At 40.9% G+C, this 26,839-nt stretch overlaps 1 protein-coding gene across 6 annotated transcripts in view; it reads left to right on the forward strand.

The window, feature by feature from the left end:
* The window catches only part of LOC138268326 (death-associated protein kinase 2-like), a 430,402-nt gene extending 411,305 nt beyond the window's left edge, over positions 1-19,097 (forward strand). For all 6 annotated transcript variants that reach the window (XM_069217857.1, XM_069217856.1, XM_069217855.1 and 3 more), the window contains 4 exons: positions 4,355-4,400; positions 7,419-7,508; positions 8,991-9,065; positions 13,032-19,097. In XM_069217857.1, coding sequence (XP_069073958.1) covers positions 4,355-4,400; positions 7,419-7,508; positions 8,991-9,065; positions 13,032-13,112 — 292 coding nt within the window. In that variant the 3' untranslated portion in view covers positions 13,113-19,097. The remainder of the gene's footprint in view (positions 1-4,354; positions 4,401-7,418; positions 7,509-8,990; positions 9,066-13,031) is intronic.
* Positions 19,098-26,839: the final 7,742 nt, after the last annotated feature.

Here is a 26,839-nt window from a genome sequence, read left to right on the forward strand (position 1 = left end):
AGCGATTCCTTAAAATTGCGACCCCATTCAGAGAATCGCAAATTGCGATTCTCTAAATAGGAAATCGCAAATAAGGAATCCTTATTTGTGATTTCTTAAGCATATGTATCAATCATTTCCCAAATGCAAATTGGACATTTAGGAAATGCAATTACAACCAACAAAAGTTTGGTGGTAACCATGTGCAAATTTTAAAAATGCTTTTTACAAGCATTTTTAAAACTGACATGTAGCGCACACATGCCCCTAAGGCATGTGTGTGCTTCACATGTCCGTAAAAATATTTTTGGGGTGCAGCAGAGGGGGCCTTAGGCCCCCAGCACCCTGGGATTTGCATTTCCTAAATTGCGAATTCCTAACTGGAATTCGCAATTTAGGAAATGCAAAACCATTCGCAGCAGGCCCATAGGTGCAAATGGAGTTGGATTCTCTATTTGCGATTCGGTAATAGCATTTGCAAATTTTAAGAAATCGCTATTACCGAATCGCAAAAATCATACATACCATTTTGCATTTCTTAAATAGCGATTTCTTAAAATTCGCTATTTAAGAAATGCAATTTGTTTTTTTGATACATCTGGCCCTAAGTGAATGTGTGACAACATTTGTTTTTGAGGGAGGGTGTTAAGACTCCTTAGTTTTTAGACGTTGATTCATTGTATCTCAGCGAGTTGCACAACAGAAACTGCGCATCGATCTCCTCCTGTCTTCCAAGGAGATGTGCGAGGTGGCCAGTCCGGCCCAATAGACTCGAGCTTTTTTCACTTACACATTTCTGAGCAGCTTTTTATGGCATTGGGAGAGCGGCATTGTTTAATACTAGCCACTTTAGAGAGGTAAAGACTGCCACCTTTTTAACGTGAGCGCCTATTATTTTTGATAAAATGACAGCACATTTATTTTTGGTTAGGTGAGATTATTTTGTGGCTCATCGTGCACCACTCTCACGATGAAGCTGCAAGCTTCCCTCGCCAATATACAGCTTGTGCTTAGGCAAAACGGGATGGAAGGTGTATTTTGACCTGCTGTTTGGGGTAACGTAGGCATTGATGCGTCCTAAAAAATATCCCTTTAGTGTTACTTGGTTATGGGCCTCCTAGGTCACTCACTTTAGCACATAGCGGTTTAGGAGAGTCCGATTGCATAGAATTGTCTACTGCACAAGTGTATTGTGCATTTAAGTTCTCAAAAAAATGTCTACCAATATTTCCTTGGAGGTCAAGTTATGTTGCCTGATTCAGTTTTGCTGTGAACGTCTGTCTGGTACCCCTATTCACCATGAAATGACAAAGCAATCATGCTGGTACTGGTTGGAATCAGGAAGCTACGAAACATTTTGTATTCGCTTATCTGCTGCCAAGCATACCCCACCCGGCCAAGGTGTATTAGTTTGCCAAAATTTTAACTGAGTTTTTCTCTCATTTTGGACTTGCCTGCCTCCTAATTTTCCTATGAAGTGTCATAACACTTTCACGTGCAATGCTACCACAATGTAAGCTTTACACTGGTCTAGTGGGCAGCCAAACATCTTTGAAATAATTCAGGAAGGCTACAGTACCTCAGAAGTATTGATGAATGAATTTGGAAGTCTCGCCCATGCTGCAATAGAGGCGCTGTAGCCAAGGTAGCCAGAGCCCAAGAGTTACATTCGTATGTGCCCTTTTCTCAATACATTTTTTAACTCAGCTTCTTCCTCATGATTTTATGACTTTCCCCGTATCATTGTGTTTATGCGCTCTAAAGGGCATTTTGGGGTCAATGTTTTGATAGGATGAGTTGTATCCTTCTCTGTCAGAAACCCGCTGCTCTATTGGTAGACACATCTTTAAATGGTTCCCAAACCCTGCAAAGATGGCCACGCGTACATTCCCTTGTGTTTGCATGTACACAGGCATGGTGGCTATCTTGGAATTTTATTGTTTTGCTTTAAGGACAAATATTATGGTATTATAGGATCATAGAATGTTTTTTTCTTCTACTAAAAGAAAAAGCATTTCAAAATGGACAACATGTATGCACACGTGGCAGCCATCTTGGAATAGTCTTTCATAATGCATAAAAGGAAGCATTACAAGATGATCATTGCGCTGGTGTGTGTATGTTATGCATGCACGCACGAGGACCATCGAGGAATACTTTACTGCAAGAAAAAACGTTCCACAATGGCTGTCATTTACACGTACGAGTGGCCCTCTTGCAGTGGATTTTACTATAAATGAATGAAAGCCCAATAGACCATTGGCAAAGCCAGTAGGTCTCTCCTACAATGTCAGTGGCGAGACTTATTGGCTTTGCAATTCTTGTTTTGTGTTTTTGTTGGACATTGTCGAGGCGTTGATTATTTGGTGCTATTTTCCTGCTCAAATCAGGCGTATGTCCTGGACATAACCCCCAAACATCAATAACAAGGTTGGGGGGGGAGGATATATAGATCTTGTCTTTTTGACCCCGCCTAGCCACTACCTTTTGCCATAGTTTCTAGAATGGTTAGCACTAAGACCCAAAGGCTTACAAACTTGTGTCCGAGGCCTTTATGTTTATAGCAGATGTTCAACCTCCAGCATGGCGAATACATTTTTGCGTTGATCGAAATTCCAAAAATACTTTGACTCCTAGAGAAAAAGAATCAGCACTTGTGCATTCATTTTTATAACCTAAGGATCAGTGTAACTTATTAAGTCTTCCAACCTCCTTGATACAACTCATTAATTCTTTTTAGGCAGAACTGCGGTGGAATCCAAGTAGTGGTTTTTAAATAGATGTGTATCAGCATGAGTGGTGGCAGTAATGCCCGCCTTTATTTCGGTTCACAGCCCTAGTGCTTATTCTAAGATGCAGATGAAAGTTTTCTGTTCCGCCAGCCTTTCCTCTCGACGATATGTGAAGAGCACACCTTTTTCACTCAGATGTTGGATTTTTCTTTTGGGTTGGGGTTGAACAGTGCTTCATTTTTTAAAAATAAATAAATAAGTGCAAGCGCCCAAGGTTTCTTAAGAGCCTCTCTTTGGTGCCAGGGTTGCCAAACACTGATGCTGCATAGCTTTGATTCCACCTACTGACTCGTTCTTCCCCAACACGATTCTTCGTTTTTCTTGGACTCACCCTTGAATGTTCTTTTTATCTCTGCCTTCTCCTTTTGTCACTGTGTTCCCGTCTCTCACTTTTTCCTCCTAGATCCCTTTTCTGCTTTACTTTCTCTCTTTATAAGTCAAAATTTGTTGTTGAAAAGTACGGCTCGCAAAAAGGCGTACTTGTGCCATCCACTTACAGCCACCCACAAGTTAATCATTGAGGGATGTGAAGGGTGGAAGAGAAGAGCCAATGGTAACAATAAATAAGTTCAACTATCACCCTCAAACAGGCACTTCAGTTGTAGGCTAGTAAACTAATACAGACATGCTAAGCAGTTAGACAAACTATAATCATGCATGGTTACTAATGTTATTCAATATTTTTCTTAAAACATACCCTAAAGCCAAAGTAGCATTGGCCTTCTTCTTTACATATAGCATCTAGTACTGTAATATTGGAAAATGATTATCATGGGTTGTAGTTCTTCTGAACGCTGAGTATTCTTTGATTTGCACTCAATACACGGTGGTGCTTTCAGAACTCGAGTTTCAACTTTCCTAGTCATATGAAAACACTTCTCATACTCAAGGGGCAAGTAAAAGCTCTAACAACATTGAAGGAAGTTCTTCTCCCTGGAAAGGTTTGAGGAGGGAACAGATGCAAACTCCCCAGGACAGTCTACTGCTAAAGGGGCTGAGAACTGATGAAAATTTCTGAGAAGACCCAACAGGAACTAGCAAGCCGTAGTCAGATAGAGGACTGGAGACACAAGCCTAACTAGGGAAAAGTGTCACCCATTTGTTCTGAAGAGACACATGTTCAATACACAGAAGACTGTCCAGAAGAAATACATTGAAGTGTGAGGATTCCATCTTATACATGACTTATTTCTCAACCCAGTTATCATGAGAGGTAGCAGTGCTTGAATTAGTACAGTCGTGGGGTTATTTTGGAGCTTACCTTCCATGTCCAATCTCTCCATGGATCAGGGGCCCACAAATATATTTTGCAACGGAGCCTACTAACTGGCTTGGCAGGCCCTACCCGACAAGGTTTGAAATCAAAGGCCACATTGGGGGCTCAGTCATGCATATAACCAATTGAATGAGAAGGACTCTTTAGCCGTATTGCTGTACCTCACTAGAACAATTATAGCTCATAAGGCTTCCACATAGAATGGAAAGCAGTGATTCCATTATCGCTAGATCTGTGTTTGTTTTACTGTACAAAATGTGACGTATATTATTTGTCAATGCTCAATTTCCAATACTTTATTTTTCAGTGACAGAATGACTGCAGTTGAGTGCCTCATCCATCCCTGGGTCAAGGTTTGTGCTTTTCATATCTGCTAGTGAATTGCTGGCTAATCATAAGCCTCTTTACTAATTGTGATTCTTTGTTGCATGAAGCATTGGGTACTACATTGACTAAATGAACATCTTTTTTTTAAATACAGGTATTGATAAATCAACGACCTAGACTAGAAGGGCATAGAGAGTTGTCCCTAACAACATAGGCACATATACTCCCTGTGGAGCTGCTGGGACATGAATAACATATTAGCATATATTTAGAGGGTGATGCATTAGCTAGAGGAAACAGGAGAGGATTTGACTAGGATAGTCTGTACTCATTGCCCATCCAAATGATATTCACAAAGATCATAAGGGTTTGGCCTTGGGTGGTGGGACAGTGGCGAAGAGTTGAGGACTTTTCTTCAGTGCAGGAGGGATGAAGCAACTCAGAATTAGTGGAATGGTTGTATCAGTGACTGTGCATATTCTGGGAAGGACTGTTTCTCTATGTGTTCTTTGGTGTATTTAAGGATTTTCAGCCCAACCACAGAGACACTGCAATTTGCTAAGGTACACCAGTGATGGAATTTGTGATGAGGTGATCAGTTTTTGATGAGTGGAAGGCATTCCTTAACACTGAAGGTTTTAAAGCAGATTCAGTCTCAAAGCAGAAACTTATGCTCAAATTTCTCTTCATTTGTGGTTATGTGCATTAAGCAGTCTTGTGCAGTTTGGGAATTACTCAGAAGGCAGTTGACAATGTATATGTGAAAAGGATAAGGGACCAGATGGAATAATGATGTGAAATTGGGAAGTGTCTGTTTTGCTTTTAACGTGTCACTGTTATTGAAAGGCAGGGCAGAGTGGGCGTCAAATCCTAAAAATCAGTCACGGAATAAAGTGGCGTATTTCTCTCAAGGTTTATGTTTCTGAGACACACCTGCACTTGACATAGAAGAGTGTCACTTCTGGGGGAAAAAACGAATTCTTTTTACACTTAGATTTAACACTTGTGAGGTCATCCAGGAGCTACTTGGCCACAGCCAGGTTGGTTGGACTGGACCAAGTACAACCCATTCTACACATGACTCCATGGGTAGCAATGGCAAGCATTCACATGTTCCCCGGGAAGACCGTGCAGGGGGAAGTGTTCTGAACGGAGCAATCAAACAGCAGACACAGTAAGCCCAGTGCTTATATTTACTTTAAAAAGGTACTTTAATCATACAGGTAGTGCCTCTCGGAGTACCAAGGGATCGACTGCGTCAAAGGGTTTGTGGCACGTTTGGGAGCACCAGAAGGCATCACTTCGTATAGTACTGTCTGCTGCATGAATAGTAGAAGGCACTGTATTGCAACATGGTTGGGACCCATTTTGGAAGTACTGAAACTTGTTATGGGTGTCACGTTGTTTTGTGGTTGGGAAAGTAACTGGTCTTTTAAGTAATTGCTATAGTATGGGAAGGACAGCTATGGGTTGGAAGCTACATAGCTTATGTTGTTCAAAGTTGTGAGTTTTAAGGAGGAGTGTATTAATCCCTTTTGTACTGAGACATGGACGAAAAGGGAACAACTGATAATGTTGAGTAAGGGTGATAGATCCTAAGGAGATAGCTTTTAATGGAAATCATAAGGTTGTCATCATGCTAAGTGTTTTTAGGATTGATTTGCTGGGCAAAGGGAAATTGTCAAGAGTTTAGAGGGATGGCAAGGAGGACTATGATATTATAGACTGGTCATGCAGTGCTGGTGGCATGCGAGCTGGGTCTTGAAATTATCACAATCAAGAAACTATCTCTACGCTCATGTTTCATGCAGAGCGGTGGCATCTAGGCTCCACTACCAAAGAGAGAGTCATATCGCAGTCACAGTTATAAAATGCTACAAGATACTATATTAACATTAGACGATCAAGGAGAATTATCTTTGGTGAAAACATTAAACCGAATGCAGTCATACATTCTGAATGAAAGAGAGGAAATCTAAGGAGTTACAGGGAATGCATGAAGTACTGACTATGGATCAGTTTGGAGAGATGCTGTTGGTAGTTTGCCAACTGTGCAGTGTGATGATGCTGAAATAGGGATAAACCAGTCATCATATTTGGAGAAAGATAGACCAAAATGTTAGTAAGTCTATCCTTACCTTGTCACTGTCCTCAGTACTAGTAGATGTTGTGGATGAACCACTCCCTTTAAAGTGGGACTGCCAATGAGAAGGGCAACTGATGATGTTCCACGGGATGATTATACCACAAACTTGTTTGCAGAATGTCCTCGGTGTGTCGGAGAGGTAAACCTATGATCTGTGTGGGAATACTTGATACCCACTAACGGGCGGCAGTAGGAAAAGCATAAAGACTCTACTCTTTGAAGGTCGTTGACAGTTTCCCAAAAGGTTTTCAGATGGTTTTCTCTTACATATGGGCACATGTGGAATGGATCATTTCTAAGTGCTTTGACTATGAAGAATCTAAAAGGTAGCAAGTTGGCAGCAGTAGAGATCAGCGTTGTATCTAGTAGTAGCTTAGTGTGCCTCAAACCTGCTCAAGTGAAGGTCCCAAGTTAGTTTATCAAGGACAGGAAAATGTGGTCCTAAGTTACACTGGCAAGGAGAGAAACTGTTCCTTATGTGGCTGATCTGCCCTCCAATGCCAACTGTACAGATTACCCACCTTAGAGATCTTAAAGTCATCATAGTCTCTTGATCCTTGATTAATGTCATGAAAAGAAGCGATTGCAGCTATAATATATATGTATAATGTAGTAGCTGTAGTAGATAGTGAACTACTGCCCAAAGTGCGTTCTTACATTACACATTTCTAAAGTCAGTGGTTCTGTTAATCCAACATATACCCATAAAGGTTTGAACTATGTATAAAACTATGTATGAAACAAGACCTGAAAAAGTAAACTGTGTGTTAGTACTGTATTAGTGTCTAAGTCTGAATTGGGATGACGACTCAAGAAGGTCTTGCAAATCTAAATGTGGAGGGGTGAGCCTGTTCAAGTCAAAAGATAATAAATGGTCCCTTATTCTGGATTTGTTCAGCCCCTGAACCGGAAGCAGGCCGTGAACCGAAGCAGATCCTCCATTAACATGAAGAATTTTAAGAAGTTTAATGCACGCAGGAAATGGAAGGTAAGTTTACCAAAGGTAAAGCGGACCCAGCCAGAGCACACATACACGCGCGCACACAGACACACACTCACACGCACACACACCACACACGCGCACACATCACACACACACTGCACACACTCACACACACCACACACACACCACACACACACCCCCACACACACACCTGCCCACCCACACAAGCACAAACCTCCCCCGCTTAACAAACCCTCATTCTTAATCTCTCTCTCCAGCATTTCCACAAGTTGTAGGATATGCTTGTATCAAGGCCCTAACAAGGGAGGCTGAAGGGGAGGCGCAAACGGGGATATTATTCCCAGGCCCATATTCACCTGGGTCTTGCCGTCCTTCTGTAAAAAGTATTTATAGATTTGTTATAGTTGAGCAACCCTGCCATGTTCATTAATGATGAGGCAGTTTGCATGGTCCTAACACCAGATGGTCCGGCTATGCTATGTTTTCTCTTTATCAACACTTGGAAATAAGATATCTATGGCTCCTGTTGAATGCATGCAACGGGCGCCACCTTATTTTGGCCCAGGCCCTGCAATGCAAACCTGATCAAGACTGCAATATTTTGTGTGCTTTGCACAGCAACAAAACGGCTTTTCATTATGATTCGGGAACTAGAGGTGTTCTCAGAGCAGCGTTCTCCTCTCATGCAGACAGCCTAAACCCTCAGTGTTGCCGGGGCCTGCTGTCTTTCTTATTAGCCCTCCAGAAGTTAAGATCTGTGCTGTGGCTTTTGTCTTGCTCTCAACCCACTCTTCTTCAACGTTGCATCAGCTAATTCCTTTTATATTTTATGCTGGGGCTGCTACCTGGCTCGCTTTTTACTGGACTGAACTTTATAAAAAGCAGTGAAATGTGGTATTATTTCACTTCTGAACAGAAATGTAAAATACCAAACACGTAAAGAAAAGTTAAAACAGATTTAAGAGCTGTCTACATCGTTTCAGGATGATTTTTGGAGTAAACAGAGAAATAATGTCCATATTCCAAAGAATCCTGAAAATTTTTCACAAATTCTCTTCCAGCTCTTGGCTGTTCCCGAATAACAACATGTAAACATATGGGTGATATTTTTCCAAGGAAATATGGTAACCCCATTTTATACACAAAATAGCCATCATAATCTCTTGTTCGACTGAAGAGTTCCACTGTGACCTCTACTCCTCCATGCCAAGTCCTTTTACAAAACTGGAATGCAATCATTGAGCTTCTTTTCAGTCCCTACCCTCCTTCCAAAACATTGGTTTCTGCTTCCAAGCAGTAAAAGGCATGTGTGCTATCTTGATGTAACTTTCTTTACATCATTTTTGCTCCAAATTCTAAACAAATATTTAGGAACCAATACAAAAGGATGTCACAGATTGGTGGAATGACTTTAGTACGTGCAGTGGTACTAAAGCATGCTTGTCAATCTTTCTCTTAGTGGACATCTTATTAATTTTAGTCTCCTTTTTATTTTTCTCTTTTTAGCTTTCCTATAACATGGTGTCTGCCTGTAACCGCTTGTGTCGGATGAAGCTGCTTTGCAAGGATGAGGACAATCTGGTAAGTAGTTGCTTCTGGCAGTATCATCAATAGTTCGAGGGGAGGGCACATCTTGGAGCAACAGGTTGAGAGATAGTGGGCAAGAGGGATAAAAATGAACCAGTAGGCTTGGAAGAACATTGGTGCAGAATATGAAGTTTAAAGTGAATCAGGCTGGGAGCACTATAGAGAAAAATTAAGAATGATATGAAAAAAAAGAGAGAGATCGAATTAGCCAGAGGTGGTTATGTAACTAGTGGGAGGAACATTACCCCCGTAAGGAAGACTTGTCATCTAGATATCTTTGATGTCATAGCTTTGGTGTCAGTATTTACAGAGCACAGGCAACATGATATTCTGCTGCTTTGTCACTCCCCCTCTTCTACAACAGGCACTCATTTCAGTTGTCATTAGTTGAAATCTAGTGCTCCTTATGGCGGCATCCTAAAATGATCTTAATGTACCACCAGTTCAGCCCCCAAATGAAAATTCCTTATGTTACTACCTTGAAACAAAAAGCTGTGATTTTCAGACTCATCTATCACGACATTACCTACACAATGCTCCCTTAGATGGAGGTCCAGGTAATTGAGTCTGGCCAACGGAAACTGGCTTGTTGTCTGCCCACTGAGATCCAGTCACCCATATGCCCCACATGTCCCTTGTACCACACGTTTATGTTTCGCTCTTCAGAGTCAGAGGAGCAATGAGTCAATGCCTCTAATTTATGAGTCTACAATTGCTCAAAACTGCAAATGTCATCCAATAATTGTAGAATATCACTGTCAGCTATAAAGCTGGAGGAAAGTGTGGTAGCCATCTACAGACTGAAGAGGTAAACATTGCCTGATAAGTGAGAGGAAATGGTGAAGAAAAGGAAACGAGAATTGAGATTAAGTGTAAAAGATAGAAGATATTAAGACACAATAGTTGGGTAAATTAAAGAGTTATGAGTGCAGATAATTATGGAACTAAAGGTGAAAAGCAGTGAAAACAGTGATATGGAGTACAACTTACGCTGCTGGAATTAGGCAAAGGAGGAGGTGGTAAATTGGAGGACCGCAAGCAACAACTTTGCTAGTTTTTCATAAGCTGGTTGGAAGGGTTTGCCATAGTGTTTTGAAACTGTGTGATACGCCTGTCCAGGCTGGGTGGGTAATTAGAGGCAATTAAAGAAAGGAGCAAGCATTAGGAAGAAGTTACCTGGGCTGAAGGTAAGTTGATAAGGAGTAGGAGAATGTTACCTTGTAAAATTATGTGTTTGCATTTATATGAATGTTGAGTCGACAGTGTTTGAGGGGTCATTATAGTGTGTGTTCTGATTGGATTTCTCAGCTGCTTTTGATATGGGGCGTCATTGTACCCTGTTGTCTAGTGTAGATGTCTACCTGGCTATGGATGAGGTTGTCCTGGGACTGCTCGGTTTGAATATCTCAATCTGCTCGTCTTTACATGACTTTCATGTGGTGCATCACTATTTACAATATGGCTCAATAAACACAGCATAACTTGTGTTTTCACCTTATAACCATTTACCCTTAATGCAATCTTGCCATCTCAAGTTATGATTTTGAGCGAATTTCCCAAAATCAGGTTGAACATGAAATGTCTTGATGTTTGGCTTCATTGAATTTTCACATTACCAAGAACGTTCAACTAGCCGATACCACTACTTGAAATGAGTCATATTCATTACTTCATTTAACCTGTATTTTCATGTGCAGACAAATAATTATTTCGGTCTCATTTCAATGGTATCAATGCTCTCTTACTTGGATTTCCATGAAAACATTGACCATGCTGCAGCACACATAGAGTGATAAGCCAAAAAGCCACTGACTTTCATTTGAGACTCCTATGTTGTTAAAACCAGGATGGATCAAGTTTAAGGCACTTTACTTAGAAAGGCCCACTTATCTTGCTACTAATCATGGGATTGGTGCAGTTACTCAGCTTGCTAGAAGTAAGCCACTAGCAGAGTTGTCGATCCCTTTCACTTTGAAGACTAAGGACCTGATTTAGAGTTTTGCTGACAGGATACTCCGTCACAAATGTGGAACGGTCTGTTAAACTGATGGTCACCATATTTATATATGGACGGGCTGCCGTGTTCCTGACAGCGGTGCCCCCACTGGTTCTGTCATAGGAAACCCTGCACCGAATGGCAAACAATGCCGACCGCTTGCCCTATTTTCAGGGGCTGAATATTTTTTTCCTGTTCGGGACTACCATGAAAAATTGTCCGCCCTGACTAGAAAGAATCGAAAAATGGCTACCCACACCTTGAAAAAAATCTTACACAGTGTCAGTATCATTTGTTTTTTTTTGTTTTTCAAAAACAAACTTCCATTTTTGTTATATGTTTTTGTAAAACAAAAAGTTTGGTGAATGGCCACCTGAAACATGGCACCCCAACACCCTAACCTTTAGTGCTTTAATAGGGAACCTCCGTAATGGCATCTCCTCTGAAGGTGCAGAGATCTCCAGAGGACGGGTGGAAATCTGTTAATATGGTGGGTATTGGTCCTGCCAGGTTGGCAAAGGAAAGATTTCCACCACCCTGATGGTCAGTGGGCGATTTACCAAAGTATAATTCAGGCCCTAAAGCATCAAATTAGGTTTTCTTTTCATATGCAGTTCGTACTGTGCCTTACCCTGTTGCAGTGGCGGGCGACACAAATTAAAAGTGATGGGGCGGGTAAAGGAGGCACGGGAGAGTGCGGGGGGTTTATAATAAAAAAAAAAGAAACACTTACCTGGTGTTGCCGGCCGCTTCTCGCACCTCTGCTTCCTGGTCCCAGCAGTCCCTGGGACAGCATCAGAGACTCCCTGTGCAATCCCCACGCAGCTCTCATGCTATTATCAAGCTGGTTTAATGCTCACTCAGGCACAGGGAGACTATGATGTTTCTCCAACCCGGCAGTGTAATGCATCCGGGTTGAGAAACCTAACTACGCATGTCTGTTTGGCCGGCCAAACTAACTTGTGCACTTAAGTGCACGCCATTACTCCACTCGTCCTCCCCTCTCCCGTGACCCGCCACTCCCTGCACACGCTGGCTCAGCCAGAAGCTCAAAAATAAAACAATAATAAAATATTGTTTTATTTTTGAGCTGCTGGCTCTGATCCTGCGGGGCGATGCTCTTCCGCCATTGGAGAAGAGCCACCACTGCCCTGTTGCCTTCTGGCTAAATGTGTGCTGTATACATTTTTTAAAGAAAATAGATGCATTGTTGGCCTGGTTCATGTCAAAGAAAACCTACATTTATTTAAAGGTTTGTAGAACATTATGTCCAGTCATTTTAAAACGTGAAGTATGATGTGGGACATAATTGTAAGGAAGGAGATGGGGAAGGTTGGGTGGTTAATACCTGTCAGATGTGCTTCCGTTTCAACTCCTGTGCATGATTCAGATAAAGGCAAGGCTAAGTGGTTCAGTTTTAAAAAGTTTGCAAAATCGCTTCTGGTTAGATTAAGATTTCAGATTGGAGCTAAAGGTCATCCACAGTTTAGATCCATGAATACCAAGGGAATGCGCACCATGTTCCATCCTCTTGAAGGGATGTTGATTGAGCAGGTGGGTGCACGCTGAAAGGAGGGTCCTGTTATGCGTGTATTAAGGTCTATTTCTGTAGGAATTCTGGGCCTCTGACCAGTGGACTTTGACCAATGGGCTTTAAGGACCTTGAATTTGATCCTAATGACTACTGGGAGCAAATTAAGTATTTTGGGGGAAAGTGGTCCTATATGTGGAGAGTTACATACATATATGACTTGTCTAGGAATATTGTGAAATTTCCCATGAATTGTATTTTGAACGTTAATATACTTTTTTAGCATTGCTGTTATTATAAATGTGTAAAAACAGGATCCTATGGACCTTTTGGGGTTTGAAATTAGTCTATTTGATTGATTGAATATGTCCAAACTTGTTGGACTTCACAAAAGTTAACTGACACCCTCTCACTTTTTTCTACACTCTTTTAGAGACAGTGTGAAAGTGACCAGGAGGAAGAACAAAGTCATCCAGTGGCACTGTTGCGTAGACGAAGAAGCAGCTGCTCATGACACCATGGGCGAAGGCCCAGCCCAGCATGTGACATCCTGCTCTCTCCCATGGCCCCGCAGATGAGTGGAGGGTTCAGGAGGACCATAGTTACTTCCATAGCAGTGGTGTGGGCATGACTATCCACCACGGCCAAAGACCATCTTCATAGAAGGAATGTTTGAGGGATTTAGACCCGAGAGGAGAAGGGTTGTCGTGTGTAAAACTATTGAATGATGCTGGTATTCTCAAGCTGTAAGATGCCTCACTGGAGATGCTGTGTGGCATGGGATTGAAATTAAAGAAAGTCATCACACCACTGCATGCCAATAAGACATAGTTTACAGCAGGAAGGGGGTGTAGCAGCTTAGGCTACTTCCATCACTGCATACACTGCACAATATTTACAAAGTTCTCAACATTCGCTGACGACAAGAACCAGTGACAGTGGAAGTTGTATCTACAACTGATAAGGTCATCTTATTTAGTGATTGTGGACCTCGCCCTGGAGTCATGAGCCTTAAGGACAACTTCCGGCTCAGCACCGACCATAACGAGTCACGTTGGGCTCATTTCTTTACCTCCTTTTGCCACGGTTCTCATTGTTGAATTTTCAGTGCCTTGAAGCATCCTGTGGGGTAGCATTATATAGGCCATGTATCTGCTCTTGCCACTTCGCAGCAGTGCAGGATGGGCAGCTTCATGTCTTCACATCATTATACTAGTTAACAGCTCTTGAATATGTTAGGGTTTAAACAAAAAGAAAATATGGTATACACAAAGGTAAATAGCAAGTTACTAATATAGCTGTCAGTTTCAGTGCATTGACGACCTCCGTTGTACTGACATGGTCACTTTTGGAATGACCGCAACAGATATTATGGCACGTGGGGACAATATCCAGTCTTGATGAAAGTGACTCTTTACAAGGTTAAACCAATGCCTCTTAAGGTTACATCACTGACATAATGTATTGGGTTACAATACTGAACTCAATTTTATTTTGTGTTACTTTTTAACCCCTTTTAGTATGTTTTGTGCATCTGGATCTATTTATAAAGATCCAGTAAGAATCACAAATTTAAAGCAACTTTTAGTAACCTTTTATAAGATATCTCTGTGATTTTTAGCTCTCTGGTTCAGAAGAAAAGTGCTGGAAACTAATCTTTTCTCTTGACCTTCCTCGGAGGACTGGGTATAAATGCAAGGCAACTCCTTGCACAAGGTCCCAGCAAGGTCTGAGGCCTCATGGAGAAATTCTGTTGTCATGGATTCCGGCCAGTAGACTCATAGAATGGAACAAAGCTTGCATTTTAATGCAAATTCTTGTTTTTATTTTGGTTTGAATGAACCTTATGAAATTTAGCCCTACATGTTTCAGAAAGGCTGTATAGTGCAAATAGGGCACCCTAGGGACCGTGCAAATCCGCATAGCTGACAAGTAAGAAATAATGATTTGTCCACAGATGTGATCAGTAATAGAGTAATGCAAGAATGTCTTTTGTATAGAAATAGCAGTCAGTGGGGTGTAAAATAATCCAATAGGGTACAAAGTGTGTGGTAAACAGGATCCACCCACTTTTTGATAACTAAATCCTGAAATTCATGCCAGAATATATATCCCAGTTTCATATTATTGTCAAATCTGTGGTTTATAACCAAAGTGTTGGCATAAAATTCAGGAGGTAAGATATGAAAAGCACACATTCAGTCTGAAGGGTATCTGTGCTGAATAACATATTTTTTTTTTGTTGCCCATCTCAGTGTACTCATTTTATCAACTTCAGAATGATAAAAGGTTGAGTGGATCCCCCTGGGATTCAGAAAAATATGATCTAAAGGCAAACACAAATTCTTCGAGTGGATGTGACAGGTGGATCCACTACACCCACAGACACGGTCTTCAGTGAAACCACTGTGACAGTCTACTATCCATCATCATAGTTACCCTAAACTCCATGCTTCACTGCTACATCGTACAACCAGTCTATAGTTGCCAGTGAGGTTAAAACAAATCCCTCAGGCCTTGGTTTCAAGCACAAGCAGTCAGTATTAGTTAGTAGGTAAGAACTATGATGTTTCTTGCACCAACCCAATTGTGCCCTGATATTGACCGAGGGGCTTCAGGCATTACTTGTCTCGACCAGATGCTATCAGACCAAAGAGTAGTCACACTACAATTCAGTTTTGAGAGGTTTTCTCAGCTATATGTAAATGGGAAGTGAAGTATATCTAAAGGTCATTTTATTTTCCTGATTGTTTCTCCCTATGACAATAAACCAAATTATACTGTTTAAGGGGAATCTGAGTGCTACCTTCTTGCTGGTGACACTAAAAACAGTGATTACAATTGAAATAAGCTTTATTCCTAGAAGTTACTAAAGATCCAGATGAAATAGAATATAGGGAGCATGTGACTTTGTTCACATATTGTGGTATATCCTCCAGTGGTTTAATGGGGGGTTGTTTCTTGGAGGATTAGGATTTGGGTGCCAGGTATGCTTGGTAATGCCCATTAGGCCCTACTTTATATGCTCTTTTTTGTGAGGGCTTACCTAACTATCTGAAAAGGCAGGTACATTTGTTATTTAAAAAATAATATGTTTCTTTGTGCCGTGATAGTCCACATCTTTCTTTCTTGCTGCTTTTGAATGGAAGTCAAGATTCCAGTGCATTCCACCATCCTTCTGATCCCTGACTCGGAGACTTATTAAAGAACAAGGAGGGCAATCTACCAAGCCCATTTGTGGTTGCAGATGCTGTGATTTGTAAATTCACAGTTACTGTGATCACAAAATTACTGTTTTTCCTTGTACTCTTTTTGTGAGTCCAAAAAGCCTTTCTACAAAGAGTTTTGCGATCCATTCTGAATCCCGAATTTGGGGGGGAGGGGGGCTTGAAAAAGCCTTCCTTCAAAATTGCAAGTCACAATGGTATGCGTCTATGGTTTGAAATTTCAATTGAGGTCAAAGACCATGCATCAGTTACTAATACTTCAATGAAGGAGGCAACTGTTTGCAGAGTTGAAGGTGTCCATTGGGACACCTTCCCCTTTGTGAATTCTGTCAACAGGTTCAGTGGGAGAAGGGGTTCCACTGCTTGCTCTTCACCAATAGTTTCCCAAATGGGAAACACTTTTTTTCCAAACTCACCACCTGATGCTAAAAAAATGGTTGCTGGTATGTGGAGACATACTGATGGTGATCTTCTGTTCTTTACAGGCTACAATTCCTGTGTTTCTAGCCAATTGCGAGGGTCACAAATAGCAACCTGAATAATTAGTATTCATTAGACAGGTCGTTCTGTTACCCCATCTGGCTGTAGAATTTGGGATTTGGGATGGGACCTATTAGTACATAGGTTACATCGCAAAATCAGAGACAAGTCTAAAACAGTCAATGTGCAATTTGAGACCACTTTTTGAGGCTTGCCGCTTAGTACATCTGGCCCTAAATTCTTCATTATCTAACCTTTAGGAGATTTTAAATATTTTGTGTTCCACCATGGAACATCACCTTGGTGTGAATTTTCTTCCAGTTTTATATTTTTATATATTCTCTCTCCATTTTGTTGTCATGTCATAGATTAATGCAATCTCTGAGAAAGATGACTTCTGAAAAGGTCATACAATGGAGGAATTGCTAGGTAACTAGACAAAAAAGTACGTAAAGGGATTTCAATTATAGCATTTTATTTAGCAAACTACCATTTGGTTTCTGGCAGATTATATTGTGGAAAAAATCATAACCTGCTTTTTTTTTTTTATTTGTATGCCATCCTTTTCCTAAATATTCCTATTTTCCAACAAAGACCCATAACCCCTTTTAAGTCATTTGATAGGTCAAATTTGTCTGTACTGATCACCATTATCTGCGTTTCAATATGAGTATTGACTTTCACTCTCCAAAATGGAAACTATGTATAGTACCTACATTGAAGTATACCCTTTCCCTTACTTTTGTTTCTTTAATAGCGTTTTAGTTTTCTTGAATCACAGAGTTTGCCTTTTAAATTTAACATTGCTTGCATCCCCAATAGACCAGTAAGAACAACACTAGATTCACATTTTCTCTGAAACTGATCTCAGCTGCGCATAGCCTTGTCATACAATATGTATGTTGGAAGCTAATGTCACTCTCCAACAAAAAGTTATATTTTGTTCCATTTGGATCTATGGGAAATTAAATGATATTTAAAGTTTTAGTACAGAATTTGTACAAGCTCCACTCTCCAGATCACTTTTCTGTTTTTATTGTCTTTTACTGTCTTTTTTTATTTTCCACAAATCATAACTTTGTTTTTATTGTTACACCTTTTGTATTTTCTGTTGACCTGCCTTGATTCCACAGTCACCCTATATTGTTTCGAGCGAGACCTTGAATTCAATCCTCATAGACTTGTGGCTAGAGTATAGAACTAGTCTCAAGAAAGACTAGTCGTCTATCCATAAGCTCTAGTGGATGAACAATTTATTTCAGTATCTGGTATCCAAACGAAATTCACACTAAAACATAGTTCAAAAAGACTTCAATAAAGATAAATAGTAGAATACAGAAATAACAGAATATTAAAGGAATAGTAGACTACACAAATACCATAACACTAAATTACATTTGAGTGGTGCTCTGAAATTGGGAACAAAAAATGCTCGAGGAGATACTGGTTTCACACATTATCATGTAGATTTCCTCATGAGTAGGTGAAATAATGCATAACACTGTTATTGCAACCATTCTCTCTGCATGGTATACCCATATTGCACTGTTTTATCTGCACAATTTCCCTCTGGTGTTACCTGGGGGAAATTGTGAATGCCACAAACCTGAGCAAAGTCTGCACCAAATCTGTGCTTTGAAATATGATTCAAATTTCAGTTGCACAGCACTCACAATAAGGCTATAAGAAACAAAATGTCTAGAGTGAGTTGTAAATGCATGGTTTATATTAAAGATGTTGTAAATTGCTTCTTTTTAAGATACTTTGTAGTCAAAGTATTCATCTATCCGAGTGGTATGTGGAACTCGCAGATGTCAGAACTTAGACTGGTAATTTATTCACTTTATGTGATGATCATGTGTACCTCATGCAGCTTTCAGACTGCTAGAGAAACCAGTTTTGTAGACTGAGCTAGACGTATCTCTAGGCCAATAGTGATATTTCAAAGCGGGTGCTCTCGCCTCAAAGGTCTGTGATCTGGGCAGTTTCGTTCAGTCTGTGCTGGCATAGATTACCACTGTCTTTTATTCTACAACAATTTGTATCAGACCTGGTTGATTAGCCACTTTTTCACGTCCTTGTGCTCCCATTAAAATATAATGACACTAAAGAAATGATAAAACAGGCATCTGGGACAAGAAGACTGAGGGTTTGTCTTCTGTCATACGGTCTCTTGGAATCGTTCTCATTGCATGTAGACGTCAAGCCATCGGTATCGCTAATAAACTTTAAGTCTAACCTCTTTTTTCACTAGAGACATGATTCTTAAGGGCTTGTTAAGGATTAGTGTTGTCACAACAAAGGTGACACTGTTAAAAAAACACTTCACATTGCATTGAGTGCAGACATAAAGACTCATCATGATATGAGCTCTGACTGCCCCCGTCAAACCAAAGTATCACATGGGGGCTTATCAGTTTCTTTGATGCATCAGATTGGGAATAATTTTTACTTGACCTGCTCTTTTACTAAATTCATCATCATTGTATATATATTCTGAGAACATAACATTATGCCTCCTTTGTCGTAGCAATCAGGATGACCCACAATGCATTTAAGCATGGACAAAATAGAGCCCATGCTTTACATCATCATGGTATCTGTACCTAGGCTGGCACTCGCGGCTGTGGAGATACACAATATCCCACTTGTATGCATGCATGTTCTGGGGAATGCGCACAATGCAAGACTGAAATACTGTGAATAAAGATTTTATGTTCTTGACAGGAAAAATTGAGGTCTTAACTTTTATGTAATTTGTTTTATTATTTCGTAAAAAGACAGGAGTGATATCATGTCTCCAGTGTGATTTATTTATTGTCTCTTAATTTGACTTCTAATATGCTAACTTGTCATACCACATGTAGTCAATAAGGTCACTTGTTAATTTGCTTGACAATACACATAGATGCCATGTCAAATTCTACTGCTTCCTTATTAGGTTACGGTCACCAGCTTCAGGAGGTACTAATGCAACATCTTCCGAAAGAGTACCAAAGGAGAGTGTTGGCTATCGTACAGGAGAGTAAGACTTTCTCAACAAGCCTTTCTTGGCTGAAGCAAATATTGCCAATTACCTATCGCTGGCTCAGTGATAAGGTGACATCCATGGCTCAGAAGTTTGGTTTTCAAACCAGAAGTCCAAAATAATAAGATCATTATGCAATTAAATGGAAAACCTGTTTACTATCCCAGTACATGACATGTTTGTGAGGATGAAAAATGTACCAAAACAGCAAAGGCACTGGGAGGTTTCCATACAAAAGGATTTTACTGCTGAAGAACACTAACACAAAGGAGACCACTGGGGAAAGAAAACAGAAATATACTCAACAGGAACGGCAATGACAACAAGCTCAACATGGTCAGCAACGAAACAACTTTTAGCAAGAGCAACCGCATTCACGCAGACCACGGGAACCACCTTGTCTTCCATTTGACACAATATAACAAAGTTGGTGTGAAGTCAGCTCACATCAGTAATTCCTCCTTGGAATTATAAAAGGTTATCTCATTCAATCTGTCACCACACCAGCAAACATCAAGCCACAACATTATAGAAGATCAAGTACCACTGTTGTTGGATGAAGGCCATTGCTACTTCTGAAGGAACCCATGTAAGTATTTTCTCAAGAGCAATTAAAATATGGAGTTGACACCTTTTAATTCCTAATCCCAAAGAAGGGACTAAGAACAATAATGGACACAACACAACTAACTCGCTATGTCCACACCATATTGTTCAGAATAAGAATGTTAAATTATGCCATCCCAGTTATGGGGTATGAAAATTATCTGATGATTATCGACCTGAACGATGCATATTGTCACATCTAATGGCATCAGAAGCATGTCAAAACCTTTGGTTTTTGGTACATTGCACACATTAGAAACTCAAAGTTCTACACTTTTGGATAAAGTGAGCCCCAAGAATTTTCACAAAGTGCTTATTAGCTAGCTCGGATTAGAAGTCAAAGACAAAATCGAAATAAGCTTTATTTGATTTTGTACTAAAATCATAAAAGCATATATACACAGTGTATCAGATAAAAGATTAAAAACAGAAATACATGGTGAATCTGGATAAGTGCAAACAATGCAAAAGTGTATAAATTCATCTTGGTATAACAGGGCATTGGAGTTGTGCAAAAGTTTCCTCTGATGGATCACTGAGAATAGCTAGGTAGACATAGTGCAGCAGATCAGAGGTGTGAGCAATGACTGTAATGAGTGCACAGGACAACATTGTGCAAATTCATATTCACACAAAGTATGAAAATACTCTTCCTTAAGTCTTTATAAAATCTACAAAAAGGGTCCCCGTTCTGAGTGGCAGATTACCGAGAAACAGCTCTGAGGAACTGACAAAAGGTTCCTAAGATAACAATTTACCACAATTTGAAGAGTTTAGTAACCACTATACCTCCAGACACTGGCCCCATATAGAGCAGTCGACAGAGGCCTTGGAGATGGCTAACATTTCCCTAGATGGGTTCTTGCCTAATTTTGTCGCTCAGTTAGAGAGCGTTGTAATGGCCTTCATAAAGTGGTGATAATCGCCTGTTTCCAGGATCCATGTTTATCAAAGAAAATGCACAAATATGAAAAGGATGAAGTAAAATTAATCTTGGTGTCCCCAATCATCAAATCGCGGCATTTCGGATGCCTCCTTCCACATTTCATCATAAAAGTTTACACTTATTTACTAAAAACCCTAATTCCTGCATATAATCTATGAAACAGGAAAGTAAACATTGCAAGGCCAAGGGAGTGTGAGCCTTGAGAATAGCAATGTCTGCATATAAGAGAGCCAGGATTGGAGGATGGCCTATTTGGGGGAGATCCGTGCAATTATCTATTAAATCTTTGCCTAGATTATTAATGTACAGTTTAAACAAGGAGGGGAAGGGAACGCACCCCTGTCTGACGCCACTTTCTACCCTAAAGGGATTGGTGCATTCCCCCCCTAAGACTGTATCGGACCCTGGCTCTGCTCCCTGAATACACCTCCCTCAGGAACTGAATAATGGGCGGGTCCATGCCAAGCTCTGTCATGATAACCCACAGCTTGTCATGCATGACACAATCAAATGTGGTGGATAAATCAATAAAAGCTAACAACATACTACTCCGTTTGATATGGGTATACTTTCCAACTATAAGATTAAGGTTAAGTACCTTCTTTATTGTCCTAAGCCCACTATGGAAACCATATTGTATGTCAGATAAAATCTCATTGCTTGCAGCCTACTCCTCTAATCTATTGAGGATAATGCAGCCTACAACTTTCACCAGAGAGTCAAGCAATGAAATTGGGTGGTAGCAAGCAGATAAGGATCGATCCCCTTCCTATAAATTGGAACAATGAGTGACTCTGACCATGAGCTAAAAAAAATGGTGGCGCAGGACGCGCCCAGTACCTGGGTCAATAAAGGGCCCCAGAGAGGAACATTACTCTTAAATAGGCCGACTGGAATACCATCGGGGCCTGGTGCCTTCCTGCCTGTACTAGCCACAAGGGCCCTGTTGACCTCCTCCAGTTAGAATGTAAGACTAGTGATACTACTAGAGTGTTCTCCAGTGGCAGCATCCGTAGCATGGAGGACTATCTCTGCTGACTTATTGCTGGGATTTGAATAGATAGATCTAAAGTGAGTTACCCACTCTGTTTCAGTAATAAGAACCTCCAGTCTTGCGGTGGTCTCTTCTCTCAGGTAGGGGCCATCTTTAATAAGGCTTGCTTCGAGTAGGGACTCCCATGCTTCATCGTTTAGTTTTTTTTTCCTCTCCTTCAGGTCAGATATATATTCATGTCTCCTTCCTGTGCACGCCTTGGAGTTTTGTGTAGGACTTCCTTAAGACGTTTATGGGCCTTGGTACAGAGTCAAACCACTCTTGTCTGTTCAGAGTAGGACGTTGTCTAGTAACAGAAAGCCTCATCTAAGATTAGACGTCACCTGAACAACTGTGTAATAAAGGAAGGTAATACTAAAAAAATTACGCCTTTTTTGCACAGGGACAGGCGCTGTTAAAACAACAGCAATTGCAATAATACAGAGAATTCTGACTTTGAAGAACATTTCCTTTATCAGACATCACGTTCTATTAAAGAGTGACTCTCAAATCAATGGGCTCAATCACTTGGGGGCTGGAACGATCTAATCGTATGTACAAGGTAGTGAATTATCTACATTGGCAATACACAAACACTACGATGGAGGGGAGAAGACACTTCACAGAATCTGTTCCCTCTGTGTTCCTTGCGATGGATGCCTCGAACACAGCCCTGGGAGCACATCTGAACTGGCTTCATGAACAAGGATTCTGGACAGCAAAAGAAGCTCAGAAATATATGAGTGTTTTAGAGCTCAAAGCAATATTCCTTGCCTTGAAAGTGTCCATCAGTAAAGTCAAGGGTTCAGTGACCCAGATTTATACAGACACCACTAAAGCCAATTTGTACTTAAAAATGAAAGAACAACGTCATACTTCCCTTGCCAACCTGGAATACACATACATATGTGTATGAATAGGAATTAAATCAATCATTTGTTGATAACATAAGAACATAGATGGGACCATCTTCCAAAGACGTGTTTCAGTCAAGCAAAATTCAAAGTGCAGAACCTGTAGGGGCATGTGTCCACAATGTTTAATTTAGTAGTACCACTCTAATAGTCATCACGAATGCATTAAAGGTAGTTAATTTAATTTGTTGGATCATCACCCACATTTTGCAGCAATCCGTTCAATTGGAAGTAATTTCAGGGCATGCATGGTAAACCCAAAGATTTCGGTTTTAAGTGTTGCAGCTGTTTGTGTTCGTCTTGAAGAAATAAAATGTGTTGGCGTCCACATGAAACATCTCCTCAAGCTTAAAATTTAAATATGGCCTGCAAGTTAATGTTGCCACCCTTTGAACTAAAGCACTAAAGCCCATATTTATACTTTTTGACGCAAACCAGCGCCGGCACTGGTTTGCATCAAAATTTTGTACCACCGGCTAACGCCATCCCTACGCACCACGCGGGCACCTTATTTAAGGAATGACGTTAGCCGGCGCTGCGGACTGGTCTGAGTAAAAAAAAAATGACTCAAACCAGGCAGTGCCGGCGTAGGGGAAAATGGGGGTTGTGCGTCAAAAAATGGTGCAGGTCAGGTTTGAGGCAAAAATCATGCCTCAAACCGGACTTGCACCATTTTTTGACGCACAACCCCCATTGAAATTACTCCTTTCTTAGCAAAGAAAGGAGTCATGCCCCCTTGCCCAATGGCCATGCCAAGGGGACTCCTGTCCCCTTGGCATGGCCATTGGACACAGTAGCATGTAGGGGGGCCCAAATTAGGCCCCCCTATGCTACTTTAAAAAAATTTAAAAAATGACTTACCTCAACTTACTTGGGATGGGTCCCCCCCATCCATGGGTGTCCTCCAGGGGTGGGCGATGGTGGCAGGGGGTGTCCCTGGAGGCAGGGAAGGGCACCTCTGGACTCCTTCCATGGTCAGAGACCATTGAAGTGAGCCCACAGCTCCCTTAACGCCTGCCCTGACCCAGGCGTTAAAAAACGGCACACATCAGGCTGTGTGCCTTTTTTTAAGGCCTGCCCCCTCCTGTGCGTCAAAATGACACGAGAGTATAAATAAGGCGCACATGCCTTAAAGTCATTTTTTGGGCGGGAACGCCTACCTTGCATGTCATTAACGCAAGGCAGTTTCCCGCATCCAAAAAATGACGCACACTAGGGAATTTTGACATCCGCGGGCTCGGGTGTCAAAGTTTAAATATGGTGCACGGTTTGCGCCAAATGTGCATCAAAATTTTTGACGCACATTCGGCGCAAACAGAGTATAAATATGCCCCTAAATGGCCTATATGTAACAATATTCCATTCAACGCAATGCAGCAAGCCAATGTGCGCTGATGCGTGAAAGGGAGAGAGCAAGAATGCACTGTATTCAACATTATATGGCATATTTCTGATCTCTGCCTGTGTTGGAGCACCAACTACTGTCTATTACCAATGCGGGCACCCTTGGATTATGGTGCAAAGATGCCTGCACTCTAGGCAGGATTGTTTTTGTTCAGGAAGAGACACCTTCTTGCACAAAAATAATCCTCAGAGGCATTTCCCTCTTTCTATGAGTGCTGCACGATGCAGCATACTTAGCAAAAGGAAACAACGAGGAGAAATACAGTTATTTCTCCTCATTGCGCCTCTGTTGGGGAGGTGTACAATTCTGATGAATTCCCATGTCTACCAGTGTTGGTAAATCTGGGAAAGTGTCAGAATGCATGGATGGATGTACAGGAACACCCACAATTCAGCCATGGCACACCTCCTGGCTGCAAAGTAAAGTAAGGCAGCGATTTGTGCTCCCTTGCATTACTCTAAGTTTTGTTAATCTCATTTAGGTTTTGTGTCCCCATTGTGGTGGCACAAGGACGATGTTAAATATAAAAATAAGGACCTTGATAAATAAGGGCCTAAACATATTAAAAAATTGTTTCATTAAAAATAAATTTCTTGTTTGACATTACTACCTGATAATGTTGTGTGGTTCCAATTATGGTAATAAGACACTTATTTGTAATGAACAAATAGATGCTATTCTTAAGCACCTGCACTTTATTAAAGCTGCTAAATGTAATTATTTGCTGCCAGCACTAGAAAGGCACTTATGTGATCATTCTGTATTCATGTATTTATTATTTGTTTATCTGATTCTTTTATAATGTTCCAGTACTTTGCTTTCTTTTATATTCCGAAACAATTTTGATCAGTATTGCATATTGTAAAAGTTTTAATTAACCATATACAATAAAGTTTATTTCAATGAGACTGATTGTTTTAGGGTGGCAGCACCTCCGCCTGTGGGTGACTGAGTCTGTCCCTGACTGTCTAGAAGCTGTCGGCCTGATTCCTGGCTAGCCCGCAGTGGTTCACCCAAACTTAGATACTAAAGGTGATTTGTGACAACCTAAACGTGATACCCTGACTCCTCAGGGAAGTCGTAGTGAATAGAACATACTCCTTTTGCTCAGTTACAAAGACTCAAACTTACCAATGCAGAATAAGTGATGCAAGATGTATTTCAATGCATTTATTGACGCAAATGCATCCCATTACAAAAAGCATGGGCTGCGATAATAAGGTAGATGAAACATAAGACAGTGATCATCATTGCGATTAGAGTAAAGAAGTTAAACAACCCTACCATATTTGTATGATCCTAAAAGCCTAAATAATTCCTACAACGCCCTGTATCTGAGAGCATAGCATTGGTAACCCTTCTGCCTATCCCGGTCCAAGAGAAGGACCCAGACCCCATACCTGAAAAAGCTGGCAAGGGTCTGCCTGTTGTCTAGATGGCAATCCTCTCAGTTGGCTGAAGAGTCAGTGCCAGAACCAGCAAAGTGTTGGATGGAATGGTGTACGTCATGGGACGGCCATGACTGGAATGCCCTCAGCTCCCTTAGGCCCAGGTGGTGTTTATATAACAAATCCTGCAGTGTTCTAAGAACGAATATGACGTGATAATATGTCTAAAGTAAGCATTTGCAAAGAAATGGGTCCAGCGTTTGCTCGAGCTAGAGCTATTAGCATTGTAAATTCCTAACAGGACTTTTCTTACCACATAAATTGAAAATAAAAAGTAAAACTGTTGACATAAGCAAGTCAATTAAAAGTGCAAGAAGTTCACTTGCAGTCAAACATATCGGCAAACATGCAATTATCCATGTGACAGGGTCGATGGTGAAAGCGGTATCAAAATTGCCCCAAGGAGGGACAAATGAAAATCATTTACCAATGTCATCAAAGGGTTTTTGGAATGCGAGCCCATGAACGAGTGATAATGATGGGTATGAGGTGGGTGTGGTTAAAAGACCACATAGATACCAACACATCAGAAAAGCAGCGCTTGTGCACTGCTATGCTCAGCCTAAAAATGGAGACTGTCTTCTCAGAAAGAAGAAGCTGATTAAAATATAAGAACAAAAAGCTAAAAGCTGTCTGTGCCAAAAATGTGAAATTAATAAAAACATGTCTATATGTTAAAGATACAAGCTACGGGCCTAAAGCTAAAATAAGGGTGCCCAACCCAGGCACTAATGATAAACCACAACATCCTCCCCTTGCCGGCACAAAAATGTAGGGTCCAGGACCTAAAATGAGTAAAAATATAAACAGCTAATCTTAAAAACAAGCTTAAAAAAATATACATGGAAGAAATAAAATGCCCATGTTCACAAGCAGACCAGGCCAACGTGTGATGCCAAATTAAAAATAAATGGATACTAATTAAAAACCATTGGCATCCCTCATGAGGTCATCAAACACCTTAGTGGAGATGCAATCCAGTACAGACCCCACTTTGGCAGCTGATAGAACCACCAGAGCCTCATTCAAAAGGTGAAAAGATCCATCAACATGATCCGTCGACTCTGCCATAGTCCCGGCCGAGGAGGCAGCATTCAATTCTGTGCCAGATGTCAGGGCACCAGGAGCCACTAGATCTGCAAAGGGCGACTCAT

The sequence above is a fragment of the Pleurodeles waltl genome, chromosome 12 (assembly GCF_031143425.1).
Source record: "Pleurodeles waltl isolate 20211129_DDA chromosome 12, aPleWal1.hap1.20221129, whole genome shotgun sequence".
In the NCBI taxonomy this organism is placed as follows: Eukaryota; Metazoa; Chordata; class Amphibia; order Caudata; family Salamandridae; genus Pleurodeles; species Pleurodeles waltl.